This window comes from Anas platyrhynchos, chromosome 1 (assembly GCF_047663525.1).
Source record: "Anas platyrhynchos isolate ZD024472 breed Pekin duck chromosome 1, IASCAAS_PekinDuck_T2T, whole genome shotgun sequence".
NCBI classification, from domain to species: Eukaryota; Metazoa; Chordata; class Aves; order Anseriformes; family Anatidae; genus Anas; species Anas platyrhynchos.
In genome coordinates this window covers 179,452,177-179,465,317 of record NC_092587.1, presented here as the reverse complement: position 1 = coordinate 179,465,317, position 13,141 = coordinate 179,452,177, and the positions used below count along the sequence as shown (strand labels likewise).

Sequence of the window (13,141 nt, the reverse complement as noted above, 5' to 3'; positions counted from 1 at the left end):
TTCCTTCTGTTTTCACATGTGCACTATTCAATGGAGAGATTTTTTTTTATTACAGAATGATCATCTTTAGTTCTGAGTTTCCATTTTAGGCTGCTTTGTATAGTTTTTTTTTTTTTTGGTGCTTCTTGCTGTTTGTCTTGGTTTTGTTCTTAGGGCAAATGTTCTCGTTAGCTTTCTAAGATGACTGAAGTTGCACAACTGAGTAGTCTTTAACACATCAGTCTTCAGTACATTTAGTGCCAGATTTTGGAGCCCAGAATTTGTAAAGTTATTAGCATCTATAAAAACGATGCTCATCACAGAGCTTTCATTGCACATTTTGAGACGGATCTGCAATGAATTTATTGGCTATCTAACTCACAAGTTCAGGTAATGCAAGCAGATACGCTTGATATATAATAATACATATTTAAATACATTTCTGTGACTTTTTTCAAAGGTTTTGATATCTCTTATGCAATTGAGATGTTTTGTCCCTGAAATACTTGTAATTAAGTAATACCTGATTGGGCCTTGGAATTCTTGCTCTAGGGCTTCCTGGTTAGCTAGAAAAAGTATATGGTAGTGTATATTTGGAGCTTCAATAGTTAAAATAATTTTAAGATCTGTTCAAAAATATACTGGAGAAAATTATTTTTCATCCAATTTTCTTAAGTATGTTACATTTCTTAAGTGGAATTTGCGTAACTGATGTTATGCAGTTGGCAGTTGTTTCAAGAATGCACCTTTTACTTCTGTAGCCTGTAACTGGTGTGCTGTTGAGTGTAATTTCTTTCCTGGCTTTAGGAAAAGTCTGTTGTTACACTTGTTCTCCTTTGAAAAACTTTTTTTGCCAGTTGTTTCATATTAGCACTTTAAACCTGCAACTTATTTGTTCCAGTCACCAGAAATACAAAAAGCTTCAGTTTTACCATAGAGTCAGTGTCCTAACTGTGTGTGCAAAAATCACTTAAATCTGTTACTCTGTAGCTCCAGTAAGAAATGAAGCAAAACACATGTAACTACCTTGTAATCCTTTTCAGACACTTCAAATAAGAAACTGGTTATTGCTTGTATTGGGCATCCGATGAGTAACTCTTAAATATTTGTAATGTAGTTAACTAAAGAAGAATTGCCTAGGAAACAGAAAATTACTTTGTCTATAATAACCTTGCTGTAGCCTATAGGGAAGGATAGCTGTACACAGCTCAATTTGGGTTTTGAATTCCCTTCACCTCATGGAGGAACGATCCTCTGTGGTGTCCATCCTTATTGCAAAATCATTGGCATCAATACCCCGACTTTCAGAGTGTGAATGAGTGCAGGACAAAACAAGTCTGCTGGAACAGCATTTTCCCATGCCTTGAGGGAAAAGATGGTGAGTTAATGGAAGTATGAGCTCTCACCTTGATAAATTCTAGGAGAATGTTTCTTAATACGATTCTTAAGGCTTTCTCCAGAAGATATGTTTCTTTGTATCTGTTAGCTTCAGGAAAAAAAAGGGGGGGGGGAGGAAGGAAGAACACAAAACACCCACAAAAAACTATTAATTTTGTGTGCTGTCCCTTGTGTTAGAAATCATGAGCTAAACATAGATCAGGAGACTAGGGTCAAGTGACTGATTGCTTCTTCTCTGTATTCAATTGTTTTCTTTCTGGTATACACAATCATAGCAACAGGTAAGTGCTCTTTTCTATATATTTTGAGACAGTATTCATACAGAACATGCCTCAGGTTATATCACTACTCCTCAATCACCTCCTGAGGATAAATTTTACTAACTTGTGCCCCCTCTGCTGGCTAGCTTTCCAATTGCAAAGTGAAAAAAGTTTGCCTAGGTGCTACTCTCAGGCTACTTTAGTCAAACACTAATTTATAAATCAGTCCCATGGGAGTAAAAGTGTAATGAAAAACCTGTTAATCCCAATCTGTGGGAGTCAGTGGGGATGCTGGGAGTTTTCTTCATAGTGTATTTGTCGTGGGCTCAGTCAAGACTCCTTTGGCATTAATCAAACTTGTTTTTTTCCTCATATCCTTCTGTCAAAGACACTTTGGTGTTTTTTAGCTACTGTGTGCATGAAATCTGTAAGGACTTGTTAAATTGTTTCCTTGACAGAAGAGCTAGATCTGTGTTTCTTGGGACTACTGAGGGCTATGCATTGAGCTTCTAAAATCTGCTACTGTCATCTGCATTTCTGATTCACTTTCTCCTCCAGATGTGGAGTGCTCTAGTAAGGAGTCTCAAATTACCTTTAAGACATGATTGCTTTACCTATGTTGTTCGTGAAACCTGTCTTTAAGGGTGAAGTAGTATTCCCAGCTGCCTGTCAGGAACAGAAGGTAGAGTGTAAATCCTCCCATCTTGGATACTGTGGGGAGAACAAAGATTTGTGTTGTGGTTGAGAGTGGATATCCATACTGCAGATGCTTATTTGGACTATAGAGCTAGAGTAATGGTAAGAATCCTACTTCTGTGCTGCATCCCTTTCTGAAAAATGCTGGGTGCTTTTTCCTTGTGGTAGAGAATTCCTGGAGTAGTGTTTCGTTAGGTTCTTAAGATCCCGGTCTCTTACTGATCCATTGTTTGTCTCTGTTATTGAGCAGACATCAAGGGAAATGTCATAATGGACTTCAAAACACTTATATCCTGTGTAAAATTCAAACCAGTTCAGCTTTCCTGAAACTTGTAAGGTTTCTGAATGTCATCTTGAAATTCATCTGCCGTACAAATACCTGATGTTGTAATAGTGAAACAGTTGCTGCTATTACAAAGCTGTACTGTCTACTGAATGATCAACACTGTCAAGGGAATATAGCAAAATCTTACGGGTAGCAAAACAGATGAGTTAGCAGTTCTTTCCTCATGTGAAGCCTGGCATGTCAGATTTTAATCCCATGCAGAATTCCAGTGCCTTCCTCAACTCTTCGTTCTTGAGGCTGAAATTACAGAAGTCTAACACTTACCCAACTTTCATGGGATCAGTCTCTATTCTAAGACCTCCGTAACAAACAAATCCAATTTCAAAGCTGGCTTCATCATGCATCTTCATTTGCTTGGATAACACCATGATTCAGTTCAGAGTTGCACTTCTCAGCCTGGCCACAGAGGACCGTAGTCTGTATGTCCATGTACATTACCTATAGTATGGCTACAGAGACTTGAAAAAATCTTACAGGCAAAGTTTCTGTGAATGCTTCTATTGCTCTGAGTACAGCTCTTAAATACCTCTGTCTACTTGACTAATGATGTTCTGCTTTGAGTAATTGAAGGGTGAAGTCTCTAAGTGTTAATGTTTTGGGCATTTCATAATTTTGCTAGAGCACAACTGATATTGCAAAGATAAAGTGAGGAAAAAACATGATAGATTTGGATCATCTGTTTCAGTTTACTATAATTCAGGTTCAGTCTTTTTAGTATTATTAAAGTTGTTACCAGTTTAAAATGTGCAGATCTTCCGATTTTAGTAATAATTCTACCATAACTCTGACTTTTTTAGAGTTCATTTTAAGCAGTCATTTTTGAGCCATGGCTGTTCACAGATTCTCATCACCATTTATGAAAATCTTGACCTTTTAAATTCTGAAAAAAAATGGACTGAATTGAAAAGTGCACTCTTGTATTTCCTGGTCAGATGACTAAATTCATTTTACCGACAGTTAGGGCTGGTATTTCTGAAAATAAAAAGGGGTTACTGCAATAATATGTGATAGATGAACAACAGAAGTTTAATTTTTCTATTACAGTCTGTGATTTACTAAAATGAATGCATACGTCTCAGACTTGATCATAATCTGAAAATGTGTGAGAAGGGCTTTCCATGAAAACTTTTCCAGTGATTACTAATATATTCTGTTAGAAGTATTTACTTTAGCTCAGTTTGCATTTATTTTCCACTTGAAGCCTTTGCAATTTACATGTGTTTTTCTTAGGCACTATCTTGTACTTTTAATAGTAGCTGCTTGTTGAACATGCTATTTTCAGTACTGACGTGGCTTTTTTGCCATATTTCTACTTCAGCTATTTCTTAAATTTTTCAACACTTCTGACACTGAGATTAATATTTAAATGTATGCATGATAGTTGTCAGTAAATATTGGCTTACTGCATGTGTAATAACGTAAAATACTGTGTTTGCTCATCCAAAAGTCACAGTAGCTCTTGAATTGCTTTGGATGTGCACTTCGAAGAAAAAGATCCGTGAATGTATTAATCATGTTGGAAGTGGTTGGTGGACTTACCTGTGAAATTGAGGTTTTAGTTCTGATGGACTTAACCAGACAATTTGATTTGATAACTTTATAACCAAAAATGTCACATCAACCAGCGTGGGCTGGCTGTGCCTCTTGCTGTGACGGGAGAGGTCAGAAGCTGTGGTGTTCACAGCTTTTTTTGGTTGTTTTGCATGATGTGAGCACAGAATTACTTCATCTGGACACAGAAGAAATGGCTAATGTAACTGGAGTTGCGTTGTGAGTTGGAACAAATAGTCTCCTAGCTATCAACTGTTCAAAAGTATGCATGTTGCATCACAGAAGTTAGTTTTTTAGGACTTTGAATCTCTTGCTTATCTAATTTTAGTCTAGTAAACCTACAAGATAGCCCTGGTATGTTATACTCATTTTTAAATAACTATGTTCCAAAATAGAATGCTATTTTATGTTTCTTTGGTGCATATCTTTTCTGAAAAATGCAAACTGTAGGTGAATAGAAAAAACCTCTTGTGCCACTTTGCAGTACTTGGGGGTTAAACAGATCACCATTAAAAATGTTGGTGCTTGTTTCTCAGTACGTTTTTTCACCACTGCTAGGAGCCCTCAGAAAGTAGACTGTATTAAGAGTCTGCAGTCAGTTAACTCAACTTATTTGAACTAAAAAGGATATCAAGTGAATTTACTGATATCATGCAATTAGCTGAAGTCCCTGAGGGAGGTAGTTGCCACTGATTTTTCAGCTAGAAAAATATTTTTTCCAAGATGCTTCTCTCTGAACAAATTTATTCAAAAATAAGAATTTAAAATAAAACTTGAAAATATCTCTCTATTGTAACCTGAGCAGTAAATTGAGACTCAGACTGGCATGGTTTAAATGTAGCAATTGAGTTTCTAGATTGTGAAATGTTAATGCCCTATAAGTGGTTATAATCAGTCTGAACACAGAGAACCCAAGAACAGGAATATCTGCTTGCATGCTAGTTAGAATAGGTCAATATAATGCTAGCTTAAATAGAGAGTGAGGTTCTTGTTTCCAAAGTTATTGGTACTGAGGCAGAGCTATCTTTACCTTATTTACTTCAAGAACTGACTTTTCCACACTTATCTTTGACTTTCTTGTATAGGAATGCCAGGTGTTTTCAAGAATACAATATTTCTAAGATGTGTAAATTAATAAATTGTATACTTCTCAAGGAAAAGCAATGGAAAGTTATTAGTTTGAAATGAAATTCTAAATTAGTAATTGACAAACTGCTACATCTTACTTAAAAAGTTATAAATGCAAGTCTTTAGTAATTTAATTTTGCCAGAATCACTAATACACCTCTGAATTTTAAGAGCTTATAAGAGGGTACTTTTAGGAATGCCTGACAATACTGGTTTTCTGTGCCTTTGTATGGCTGAGGAAGTTTGAAAGAATCTGTGGTGTTCTTTAAGAATTTTAAGATATTTTTTTTAGTTAAAAATAGTAAACCTCAAAAATTGGCATTTCATCTGAAATTATTCCTTCTTGGTATATTTAAATTACATTTCTGCTCCTCTAGGTGGAATGTAGATACTCATTTCATGCTTGTAAATTACATGGAACTGTGAACTTAAGTGCAGCTCAGCGAACTCGTGACTTTAAATAATTAATTGATGAATTGTGTACTCTGACTTGATTTCATACATCCTTTCTAGCAAGGTTAATATTTATAGCTCTATTGACGAACTCAAGATTACTCAAGTAATTTCCACAAGTGGAGATGAGATTTCAAGGGGAAATGTTTCCTTATTACTTATATACATGAAATATTCTGCAGCAGTGCACTGCAATTATTTTCACAGATAACATGTGGATTATACATGTGAAAATGGGTTACTTGGTTGTTGGGGTTAGAGCTTTGCAAATACGTTGTTACTCTGGCCATAAATGAATGTTGCTGTTTTTCTGGCTTAAAAAAAAGTCTTGCTTTTGTAAATATGTTGCTTTATTAGATACCATCTAGAATGGAACTTGGTTATCTATTTTACAAGTAAAATACTTGTGAAATTATGAAAGAGTAAGGCCGAAGTCATTATTCAGATAATCTTCCTCCTAGATAATCTTCCCCCCAAAAAAGACTTTTTTGGACTGTAGGAAGGGAAGAAAGGGGGTTGAATTTTGCTTTCCATCCTTATCATTTTATAGTTCTGAGTCCAAAGCATTTAAACTTAAGGCTTAAATCTTAGATGGGAAAAATTGAGAGAAGTGATAATTGGGTTACGCAAAAGCATTTAAGACAATGAGGAAATATGGATAATAAGGTTAGACTAAATTTTTAATAATTAGATTACAAATCGAAGCAGAGCATTCACCTGGAAGAACACTGCCTATAATGTTCTAAATCTAAAATCTTGTGTTTTTATTCCCCTTTGTAATCTTCTTGTAGTGCTAGGATGAGTGTATTTTATATTCCATATTCATGAGAAAAATATTTTCCTCTAGTAGAAACTCTTGTTTTAAATATTATTCCAGTGTAACATAATTAGCTTCCAGCTGATATTTTGCAGTTGGGGTGAAGTACTAGTTGGCAGAATAACGTACTGTAACTGTTCTTCAGAATTAAGTAAGGCTAAATATTCTTAAATTATTTTAATTAAAACTGTATTTGGAGAATCCTTAAATTCTTGTAATTGTTTAAATAGGATTATGAACTAGCTTACCTTTTGTGGAAGAAGTGGATCTTCACTGATTGATTTCTGATTTTTGCCTAGTATTTGTAGTGGTGGTGTGCTGTTTTAAAAGAAGAACAGAGCAAATAACTTTTTCTTCTGCTGTCTTAAACTAAATTTTGTCTGTGGTAAAGACATTGACACTTAAAAAAGGGTAACCCTCTCCAAATGGAGTTCAAATTCAGTAGTGATATTTGTTTTTAAACACTAGGTAGTAGGTAAATGATCCTATGTAATTAACTTTTAAAAATGCTTTTAAAAAGTTTTTTATTAAAAACTTAATTCAATGTCAATTATTTTAGAGTAAATTACTAACATTCATGAGAGTTTGTGTTTGTAAATGGAACTTGGCTGTGGGTCTAGTGGCATCTATTGTTTTCTGAAGAAGAAAAATGAGGCTTCAAGACTGGCAGTAGAGAGTAGGACCTGTTAAACAAAAGCCTGTGGTGGCCTTTGTGCTGTTCTGTCTTTAACCCCAGCTAGGATATAACATACTAACTTGATTTGGAGCTGAAGTGTCAAGGGATTAATTTGGGATCCTGTTATTCAGGGGGAATGAAGGCTGTTGGCATACTCACAGTAGCACAAAGGAAGTGTCAATAGCAAACCAAGACTCTTCTTTTGTTACAACTGAACTTGCTTAATGTCTTAGCTTGTGTATGTTCGTATCTTAAATAATTATAGGAAGTTTTTTCTGAAGTATTCTTGTGTGTTGAATGGTTATGGTTGAACCCCTTTGGTAAAAATCTAACTGGGAATATTAATTTCAAAATTTTCCTTAATATGTAAACATCAGTTGTTAGCCCTAGAATCGTGATCACAAGGTGCTGTGAAAATGATTTAGTTCGTTACACTAATTAAATTGAGAATAAAGTCAACTCTGGAATGGGGAGCAGGATGTATCTTTGGTTTGAAGAGCAAGTTGCTCCTCTAAATAGCTGCAAGGTTATCTGACTACTCAAGTAAGCGTTATTCTTGAAGTCACGTTAACCATTTTTGCTGTATTTTTGTATGTTTTTTTGAATAGCAATATGTTAAGTGTCCAGCATTCCATGACCAAGTTCCAAAAGACTCAAACACATAGCACTATTCTGTAGTACATGAGTACATTCCTCAGGCCCTGTTGTTTTGTCAGTGGGTATCAGTGACTGTGTAATGACTGAACAGAAGCTTACAAATCTGTTAGAGCATTTTAAATGAAATTACTTTTTTTTTCCCCTTAGGGAAGAAACCCATTCTTTCTGGAGCCAGCAATAATTATAACAGTTACTGATGGAAGTAAATTAACTACTACCAGTGGAATACAGGAAGAGGTAAGAACAGACCTCTGTTTGTAGTGATATGTATTAAACATAGTCAAATGCTGTTTTATAACGTGATCCTAGATGACTCCTCAGAAGTATGTTCATTAACAGCTTAAACTCGCATGTTTTCTCTTTTTACTTGGGGTAATTTTATGCAATAGTACTGCAAAAATTGAAATAGCTCTCATCACATGTGACAGAAGCATGTAGTACAACTGTCAATCTGTTTAGACTCATTAGTTGACTATTTCTAGCGTGTGAGTTCATTGCATTTCAAATGTTAGTGGAAGAAATTCATTTCTGTAAAGCATGCATGTCTTTAACTGATAGAGATGTAAATTCTTTACATATAGATAGATCCAACTTAATGTAGTGATTTCCCAAAGGAAGTGGCTGCTAGGGAGTATGTGCAATACATACATCTTTCACAAAGGGGTCTTAAAGTGATTGAACTTGGATCAGTTAGTGCCCTTATCTAAAAATAAAAGCTGAAGAAATGCATTTCAAATGAAATCTGTAGTGCGGTTTAAAGCACCAGGTTTTAATATACTGGAGTATCTGATCAGACATCTAGCAGATTCAGAGCTATAGCAAATGCAGAGGCACTGAACTATTTTTAATTTACTGACTGCATTTAATTCTTTCCTTAAAAAGATGTAAGAGGTCAATAGGGATAGGCTTCATCTGGCAGCCTCAGTGCCCAGAATGTGCAGTAGGAAGAACAAAAACCTAAGCTTATTCCCTTTTCAGGAAAAGGTTAATATCCAAAGGTCCATCCTGAAACTTAAGGAAAAGATTCAGACTTTTCCATGTGGTACGCCACATTTATGCATACAGGTCAACTTGCCAGATATCAGTGTTCGTTAGCTACTTGAACTTTTACTCTGTTATACTGCATTCTTAGAGCACTTACAGAAGTTGTGTGAAAGTAATATTAGAGTGCTTTTGTAACATATTTGACTTAGAGGAAGAAAATTGAGAGACTTGAAAATTCTGTATGGACTGCAAAGAGTCACAGCTGGTAACTGACAGGGAATGCCCGGATTTAAGGTATCAAGTAGGTTACCATTATAAAACCTTACTTTAATAGTATTTTTAACCGTGCAAGCTATTTCCAGTAAAAAAGTAACTGTGTGGTCCAAAATACTGAGAAGAGTAGCAACTTGATATTAACCCTGAAGCTCAGTGAGCAAGTGTTAACTAAAGAGTAGACACTGAGAGCTCTCAACAACATGTAGTACTGCTAACAGCAGAGTACTGTGTTTTTTTAAGAGCAAATTGGGTAATTGCTCAGCTATGTAAGTCCTTCCTTGAGGATAAGGAGTTTCTCTGCTATCAGGTGACTTGTAAAATCTGGCCCTGACATCCTGGAGTGAGGGAATGTGATCAGTGGGTGAAGCAATTGTCAGCTGGGTAGAGGTTGAGAGCTGTTTCTGTACAGTCTCTAGAAGAGAAGCCTAAGGGTGGTGTGTGTGTGAGGGGGGAATCCCACCTCTGCCTGCAACTGCTCAATGGTGGAGGGAGCCTGACTTTTCTTGGAGGTGTGCAGGGCTGGGATGGAACATGGGAAAACCCTTCTGGATATTAATAGAAATTTTAATTATGTAGCTGATTAAATACTGACATCTGAAATCTCCATCATTGGAGATGCTCAAAACTTGGTTGGACAAAACCCCTGAGCAAATGGAAGGCTCTGGACTCTGTAAACTTTGACATGCCCCTTCTAATGTCCTAAATTCATTATACACTATTTCCTTTCATCTTCATTTATCTTAAATAATTTAGGTAAGAAAGATCTATTGGCTGTCATAAGCTCTTTCTTACAACAAGAGCCTGGATTTTTTTGTAGCCAGCAAGTTACTTGGGTTTGTATTCCTTCAACTGTGAGTACAACTGCTTCACCTTTTAGACTTCACAAGAAGACTTCTTACTGTCAGGCAGCCATTTGGTCACAGATTCACATCTTTAAATGGTTCTGTGTTGTGGTGAGGAAATGGGTTTTCTCATGGCTACTTTCTAAATTTAAATTTAGCTCTTGAACAGTACTGACTGGAGCAGTGTGGATCATAATGGTCACAATGGCATGAACATGACATTTAGCCAAAAATGGTACAGGATTTTATGATGATCAGAGATGCAGAATCTGTTCCACTAATGATTTTGTTGGTAAATGAACACATTAGACACGTTGTCTTCTGGAGGAACTGAAAGTGACCACTTCTTACTTCCTGAAAGGTGCAATGCAAGTTTTTGACTGCTTTTTTTGTATTTCCATATGTTTAGAGGGTGTATATTTAGTTCCCAGCACTGGATGTGACTTTTTTTTTTGCTGCTGCTGTACCAGTGTGAACTGTCCTAACACTATCAAAGAGTAGGCTAACATCCAGCAGTGCTTCTGTCTTTCATGGATGATTTTTGCTTTTGTCAATGTGTTTCCTACTGATCAGAATTTTTCCTAGTCTAGTTTGAATGTCCTATTACCATTGCCTCTCAAGTTGGACATGCAGAAATGAAACAATTACAGTAACATCACCCAGGAGATTGAGATCTGTTGTTGCTCTTCTCTTCAATAACATAGATTTTTGATCTCTTTGAAATGTTTCTGATGTTCTTTGGGTTTGACTTTGGAGAGGCTTTTCAGTGTTGGAAGTGATCATATCCCCCTGAGTGGCGATGACAAGAGTGCTTTTACTTCCTGTGTAAAGTTCTTATGGACTAAGGCAGTATATTTATAGTTCTCTTAAGTCTTCTGTGCAAGAGAACTGACAAAACTTTGCTTTTGGAAAGCCTTGAAACTAGTATGGAAGCTGGTGATAAGTTTTTTCAGAACTTTGTCATTCAGATGGACATTTGCATTCTTGCCAATGAAATTGGCTTTATTACTGTGGGAACATTGTCATTTGCCCTGGTGTGAAGCAGTCGAGTTCAATGCTGTTTCGGAGCTCTGGCTGAATTTTTCAGATGTCCTGTCTTTTTGTGGGGTTTAATGTTTTTTGCAGATAAGGATTCTACCCATTCAGCACTACCTTGTCTCAGGCTGAAGACAAAAATGGTGCAGTCTGTACAATTACCACCAGCACCGCTTAATAGGACTTTCAGTCCTGTCCTTTCTGGCACTAGCTTCTAATGAAGCAGCACGGAGTGCCAGCATCAGTTCCACATTCAGCATGGTGTGTTGAGTAGATGCTTCCTTGGATTCACTTGTCATAGTAGTAACTTGAGGAAAGCTGGGGTCATACCTTTAATACCATCATTAATTATTGTTCTGTGTCTATAAATTCCTCTTGGAATTGGCTTTTGCTTCTGTCATGGTCCTCCAAATTTGGTCTTGGCTTTTCCTTAACTTTTCTTTAGAAAATTTTCAGTTGCTTGAAAGGATTTCTCTTTGCGATATGAGATGCAGTAACTTCATGGCTAGTTAATCAGATGTCACACTTCTCCAGTTTTGCATCTCTTGGGCCATCTCCCTATGTCTTCTACATGCACTCCGTTTTATTAAAAGCATTAAACTCCTGTTTGCAAGTCTGGGTTATTGACCCGTTGATAACTGAGCTATTGATCACATGAGGGATGTTCTTTTGCTTCTGTTTGTTGCCATTCTTCTGATCTTCATGTTACAGGAGACTCTTGTGGAAGGTATCAGTGATTTTGAACCCCTTATCCATGAACCATCAGCATTGTCCCATTGATTCTTTCCAGGATTTTTCTCACACCCTAGCTGTAACAAAAGTAAAAATTGGCAAGATCCTCCTTATTTTCAACAGTAATCAAGAACTCGAAATACTCCACATTTTTTAATAATAGCTCTTCCAGCTCAAGTCTTGATTTCTAATCAAATAGTGTAATAAGTATGTGGCAGATCCCATTCACTGTGTTCCCATCCTTCCTCATCCATGTTGTTCCTGTTAGCAGTTTCCAGGATCACAGTATTGGCACTGAGTCCTGGAGCTCCTGACTTGTGAATACTGTGCAACTACCAGCTTAGATATCAGGATGGCAAAGTCAATCGTGTCATTAACATGGTTTGTCTGTTGGCTTGGTGTCTCTGTGACCTGAAACTATTTCCTCTGGAAGAACAATTTGTGGTTTTGTCTGTTTTGTAACTGCAAATGATTGCATAGAAAACAATAAGAGCACTCACTTCCTTTTATCAGTTTCAGTATGATGTGGCTGCCTGTAGTTACCTGTGTGCTAAAGCTTAAGCAGCACTAGTGCTGTTCCTTGTAACATGAGGCTCTGTTCAGTCATTGCCAAGAGTGCTTTGCACTCTTTTCACCAGCTACCATGTCACTGCACAGCTCTCTAATGGTGATTTACTTTTTATTTAACCTAGAGGTCCTCTGATATTTTTTTTTGAGGATTTCAGGCTGTGCTGCATGACTGTGTAGAGATGAGTGCTCAGACAAAAGATCAGCTCACCAATAATAAATTTTCTCAAACAAAAGATCTGCTCACCAATAATAAATTTTCTTTATCATATTGTCATCTTAGAGGTTGACCCCTAACCTCTTCCACTAGATTCCTGTACATTTCAGTGAATTTGAAGACAGAAGAGGGCCATAAGGCACATGCTGCTGTCTTACTGTAGCATTATGGCATTTGGGAATGGTAGGTCTTGTGCATGCTCTTACAAATAAGTTTTGTCCCAAAACAAATGTTTTCTAGCATTGAGTTGTGAGGGCTCTCGTGTGTGATTTTAAATACACAACATGTTGATGACCACTGTTGGTAAGCGACCTCCTTTTCACTTGTTCATTCTATCTTAAGCTCATCAACCAATGTGAAAGACGAGGCAGAGGAAAAGATGTGAAATTTGTGGGGAAAGAAATAAAAGGCTAGTTGTATGTTTCTGGGCTCGTCTTATTTTCTGTTAGGTGTGTGGTTGCTACAGTAATACAGTGCCAGTTTTCAAACAAAAAACAGTGTGGAAAGATCGAGTTACTATCAGGTGG

At 36.6% G+C, this 13,141-nt stretch overlaps 1 protein-coding gene across 4 annotated transcripts in view; it reads left to right on the top strand.

The window, feature by feature from the left end:
- INTS6 (integrator complex subunit 6) overlaps nt 1-13,141 on the top strand; it is a 42,601-nt gene that overhangs the window by 11,319 nt on the left and 18,141 nt on the right. For all 4 annotated transcript variants that reach the window (XR_011806444.1, XM_072032572.1, XM_027471166.3 and 1 more), the window contains one exon: nt 8,109-8,198. Coding sequence is in view for 3 of the 4 variants with exons in the window: in XM_072032572.1 (XP_071888673.1) it covers nt 8,109-8,198 (90 nt within the window). In the remaining variant the exon portion in view is untranslated. The remainder of the gene's footprint in view (nt 1-8,108; nt 8,199-13,141) is intronic.